The 5,785-nt window shown below is 45.0% G+C and overlaps 1 protein-coding gene across 2 annotated transcripts in view; it reads left to right on the forward strand.

Annotated features, from left to right (window-relative positions):
- The first annotated feature begins 192 nt into the window (after positions 1-192).
- The window catches only part of miga2 (mitoguardin 2), a 62,014-nt gene continuing 56,421 nt past the window's right edge, over positions 193-5,785 (forward strand). The window contains exon 1 of one of the 2 annotated variants that reach the window (XM_043720615.1): positions 193-230. In XM_043720615.1, the coding sequence (XP_043576550.1) occupies positions 208-230 (23 nt within the window). In that variant the 5' untranslated portion in view covers positions 193-207. The remainder of the gene's footprint in view (positions 231-5,785) is intronic. The other variant, XM_043720623.1, reaches the window with a different exon arrangement.

Raw genomic sequence — 5,785 nt, forward strand, 5'->3', positions numbered from 1 at the left:
GTCAGTGTGTCTGGAGCGAGGGGGGGAACGGTCTTTGTGTCTGGAGCGAAGGGGATGGTCAGTGAGTCCGGAGTGAGGGGGGGAACGGTCAGTTTGTCCGGAGCGAGGGGGGGACGGTCAGCGTGTCCAGAGTGAAGGGGAGACGGTCAGCGAGTCTGGAGTGAAGATGGATACTGGTTGGGAACTGGTGATGCCCAGTCAAACCACATGGAAGCCCTCACAGAAAGATTGTAATGTCTATCTTTTTAGCTTTATTTGTTATTTTCCTAAAGACAATTTATGCTGTGTATATCTGTAATGTAGTGTAACATTTTTCCTTATTTTCTCTATTTTTTGTACTGAAGATGGAGCCGTGTTTTAGTGACATTGCACACTATCACTGTAATCCTGTTCTTTCTTAAAGATAAAGGATTGGCTGACCGACAGAAGATAGAGGGGTCTTCATCAGGATAGCGGACAATGACTTAGTGACGTTCTGCAGGGGTCCATGTTGGGATCACAACTATTTACCTTAATCATTAACCTGTTGCTAGGTTTGCAGGTCACACAAAGATAGGTGGTGGGACAGGAAGCGGTGGAGGGGTCTTGGACAGGCTAGGAGAGCGGGGAAAGCAGCAACAGATGGAATATAATGTGGGAAAATGTGAGATTATGCACTTTGTTTGGAAGAATAGAGGCATAGACTAATTTCTAAATGGGGAAAGGCTTTGGAAATCTGAAGCACAAAGAGACTTGACAATCCTAGTTCAGGATTCTCTTAAGGTTAGCATGCAGGTTCAATTAGCAGTTGGGAAGGCAAATGCAATATTAGCATTAATTTCAAGAGGGTTAGAATACAAGAGCAGAGATGTACTGCTGAGGCTGTATAAGGCTCTGATCAGACCATATTTGGAATATTATGAGCACTTTTGGGCCCAGTATCCAAGGAAGAATGTACTGGCATTAGAGGGAGTCCAGAGAGGTTTATGAGAATAATCCCAGTGGTGAAGGGCTTGTCATGTGAGGAATGATTGAGGACTCTGGGTCTGTACTCGATGAAGTTTAGAAGGATGAGGGGGGGAGGATCTGATTGAAACTTACAGATTACTGAGGGGCCTGGATAGAGTGCACATAGAGAAGATGTTTCCACTAGTAGGAGAGACTAGGACCCAAAGACATAGCCTCAGAGGGAAGAAATGACCTTTTAGAGTGAAGATGAGGAGGAATCCCTTCAACCGGAGGGTGGGGAATCTGTGGAACTCATTGCACAGGGGGCTGTGGAGGCCAAGTCATTGAGGGTCTTTCAGACAAAGATAGACAGTTAAGGGACCAAGGGTTGCAGGGAGAAAGCAGAAGAATGGGGTTGAGAACCTATCAGCTGTGATCAAATGTTGGAGCAAGCTTGATGGGCGAAATGGCCTAATTCTGCTCCTATATCTTATGGTCGCATGGTCTTATGGCATTCAGAATTGTTCTCAATTGCACAAACTAATCAGCAATCTGTTGCTGGATGGACTTCACCCTGTACACGCACACAGGTCCTGTGGTGTCATATCTGTTTTCCCTCACTGCTTGCAAAGCAACCACATAAACACAACTCCCAATGAGTTCCAATGTGTTTAAAAGTGCAGCATTTACTTTAATTTAAACCAAGCCTTTACCCATTCTAGTCCAGAATCAAAAATAAGGGAAAAAAAATACAGAGTTTACAAATGAGACCAGGTCACTGATGAAGCAGTTGAAGATAGTTTGACCTTCTGACACTACCCTGAGGAACTCCTGCAGAGATGTCCGGGAGCTGAGACAATTAGCTTTCAACAATGAAGCCATTAGTAATGGTTTCAACCAGGAGAGGATTTCTCCCAGATTCCTAGGTTAGGTAGGCGTGCTTGTGCCATATTCAGTGAAATGCTGTCTTAATTTGAAAGGAAGTCACTCTCAGCTTTGAAATTCAGCTCCTTTTATCCCTGTTTGAACCAAGGCTGGAATGAGGTCAGGAGCGGAGTGGCCCTGGCGGAACCCAAACATGCCGTCACTGAGCAGGTTGTTGCTTAACAAATGTTGCTTGACTGCCCTGTTGATGACCCCTTCTCCCGTGATCAAGAGGAGACTGATGGGATGTTAATTGCCCGTCGGATTTGTCCTGCTTTTTGGTGGACAGGACATATCTGGGAAAATTTCCACATTGCTGTGTAAATGCCAGTGCAGTACTGGAACAGATGCTGAGGAAAGTCAGCTAGTTTTACACACGTGTCCCCTATTGTTGGATTATTGTTAATGCCCTTAGCCTTTACAGTATTCAGTGTCTATCACATGGAGTGTATCGAGTTGGCTCAAAACGGGTATGTGTGATGCAAGATACCTCCAGAGGAGACCCAAAGGAATCATTCAACACTTATGGCTGAAGACAGATGATCTGTACAATTGGTCATGCCACATGTACGTAAACATTCCATTTCTTGGCATACAGAGACAGACTAATCATTCATAGAAACAGGTCTGTACGATTACTATCCACATATTTAGCAGGGGGGTCAGCAGAGCCCCCTTACTGTGTCGGCCCCCTGTGCTTAGGCAGGCAGACGTTACACGGTGGTCTTTCCCCACCGCGCCTTGGCAGCAGCTGCCCCAAGCTTCAGCGAGTCCCTCAACACGTAGTCCTGGACCTTGGAATGTGCCAGTCTGCAGCACTCAGTCGGGGTCAACTCCTTCAGCTGGAGGATCAACAGGTTTCGGACCACCCAGCGAGCGTCCTTCATCGAGCTGATGATCCTCCAGGCACAGTTGATGTTCGTCTTGGTCTGCGTCCCGGGGAACAGACCGTAGAGCACGGAGTCATGCGTCACGGAGCTGCTCGGGACGAACCTCGACAAACACCACTGCATTCCTCTCCAGAATTCCTTTGCATAGGCACATTCCAGAAGGAGGTGTGTGACAGTTTCGACCCCGACTTTGGGGGCAGCGTGCGGTGCGGGAGAGAGTCCGGGCATGCATAAAGGATCACACAGGCACAGCCCTTCTCACCACCAGCCAAGCCATGTCTTGGTGCTTGTTGGAAAGTTCTGGCGATGAGGCATGGCTGAAGACAGATGCAAATACTTCAGCCTAGTCTTTAGCACTGATGTTCTTTGCTTTGTCGTCATTGAGGTTGGGGATATTTGTGGAGTCTCCACCTCTTGTTAATTGTTAGCTTGTTAACCACCACATCCTGAGATTGTAACAATGAAATGTAAGTTCATCCTTTCTTTCTTCAGCTCATCATTTTGTCTCATTGCTGATGTTGGGAACTTGCAATCTAGCTGTTGTGATTTTTGACATTAAGATGGACTTCAAAAGTAAAAGCTCTGGCTTTTTTCTCTGGGAGTATATAAACGTTGGCTTCACATTACTTCTGTTTTGTAAAACCATTGACCAGGAAGGAGTGGACACCTTCAGGAGAAGATTATCAGGAAAGCAAAACACTCGTAAATTCAAAAGTGTTGTTATGTTGCACTCTGGTGACCAAATAAGTAGTTGCTTCAAACAAAAGAGACAAGTGAGAAGTGCAGTGGAAATCCAACTCATTTGTATTACTTTATGTTGAATGTTAATATTCTTGGGCATTCTGAAATTTTGCTGCTTCAAGCATCTTTGTGAATTTAGATCTTGTCCCAAGAGAGTGGCCCCAAACTTTTGGAGATTACCATCAAATCTCCAGGAATGCAAACAGCACTGATCAAATCTCTGAGAAAAATCATAAGAGGGTTTTCACAATAATGTCTTCTTTTAAATAAGTGTCTGAATACTGTTTATAATGACTAAAAACAGTTTGGGAGAAGGAAACGCTATTTGACTGACAGTCCAAAATCATCCAATCAGACAGTCGTTTGCTACGTACTTGAATTTGGAAGGATGTGTGTCATTGGTCTGAATATGTTGGGATTCTGGCACAGAAGTGATGAGCCACAAGACATTTTTCTGTGCTGTAGGTTTCTAAAGAGCCAAGGGGAATCTCTTCTGGGGTGGTAGTGACCTGTACAAAAAGGACAGATTGTACCTGAATTGGAGGGGGACTCATATGCTGACAGGAAGATTTGTTGAAGCTGCTCAGGGGGATTTAAACTAGTAAGGTGGGGACGGGGAGGTGGGGAAGGAAATAATGAGGAAAGGGATCAATCTGAGTCTGGTAGAGTTGGGAAAGGGAGTGAGTCAAACAGTCAGGATAGGCAGGGACAAAGCAGAGAACAAGGTAGGACTGACAAATTAAACTGCGTTTATTTCAATGCATGAGGCCTAACAGATAAGGCAGATGAACTCAGGGCATGATGAGGAACATGGAACTGGGATATCGCAGCAATTACAGAAACATTGCACAGGGATGGACAGGACTGGCAGCTTAATGTTCCAGGATACAAACACTATAGGAAGGATAGAAAGAGGGACAAGATAGGAGGGGGACTAACGTTTTTTGATAAGGGATAATATTATGGCTGTACTTAAGGAGGCTATTCCTGGGATTTCACCCAGGGAAGTTATTTGGGCAAAAACTGAGAAATAGAAAAGGGATGATCACCTTATTGGGATTGTATTATAGACCCCACCCCACCCAGTATTCATTGGGAAATTGAGAAACAAACTTGTAAGGAGATCTCAGTTACCTGTAAGAATAATAGGATGGTTATGGTAGAGGATTTTGAATTTCCAAACATGGACTCGGACTGCCATAGTGTTAAGGATTAGATGAAGAGGAATTTGTTAAGTGTGTGCAAGAAAATTTTCTGATTCAGTATGTGGATGTACCTACGAGAGAAAGTGCAAAATCTGACCTACTCTTGGGAAATGAGGCAGGGCAGGTGACTGAGGTGTCAGTGGGGGAGCACTTTGGGGCCAGCGACCATAATTCTATTAGTTTTAAAATAATGATGGAAAAGGATAGACCAGATCTAAAAGTTAAAAGTTCTAAATTGGAGAAAGGCCAATTTTGACGGTCTTAGACAAGAAATTTCAAAAGTTGATTGGGGCAGATGTTCGCCGGTGAAGGGACGCCTTGAAAATGGGAAGCTTTCAAAATGAGTTAATGAGAGCGCAGAGACGGTATACTCCTGATCGGGTGAAAGGAACGGCTGGTAGGTATAGGGAATGCTGAATGACTAGAGAAATTGAGGGTTTGGTTAAGAAAAAGAAGGAAGCACATGTAAGGTATAGACAACAGAGATCGAGTGAATGCTTAGAAGACTATAAAGGAAGTCAGAGTATACTTAAGAGGGAAATCAGGAGATCAAAAAGGGGACATGAGATAGCTTTGGCAAGTAGAGTTAAGGAGAATCCAAAGGGATTTTATAAATATGTCAAGAACAAAAGGGTAACTAGGGAGAGAATAGGGTCCCTCAAAGATCAGCATGGCAGTCTATGTGATGGAGAGGTCCAAGAAGGGGAGGGAGGTGTCAGAGATGGTCCAGGTAAATTTAAGGTCAGGGTGGAATGTGTTGGTGAAGTTGATGAATTGCTCAACCTCCTCGCGGGAGCACGAGGTGGCGCCAATGCAGTCAACAATGTAGCGGAGGAAGAGATGGGGAGTGGTGCCGGTGTAATTACATGAGATCAACTGTTCTACGTAGCCAACAAAGAGACAGGCATAGCTGGGGCCCATACGTGTGCCCATGGCTACCCCTTTGGTCTGGAGGAAGTGGGAAGATTCAAAGGAGAAATTGTTAAGGGTGAGGACCAGTTCGGCCAAACAAATGAGAGTGTCGGTGGAAGGGTACAGTTGAGGACATCTGGAGAGGAAAAAACGGAGGGCTTGGAGACCCTGGTCATGGCGGATGGA

Source organism: Chiloscyllium plagiosum, chromosome 30 (assembly GCF_004010195.1).
Source record: "Chiloscyllium plagiosum isolate BGI_BamShark_2017 chromosome 30, ASM401019v2, whole genome shotgun sequence".
Taxonomy (NCBI): domain Eukaryota; kingdom Metazoa; phylum Chordata; class Chondrichthyes; order Orectolobiformes; family Hemiscylliidae; genus Chiloscyllium; species Chiloscyllium plagiosum.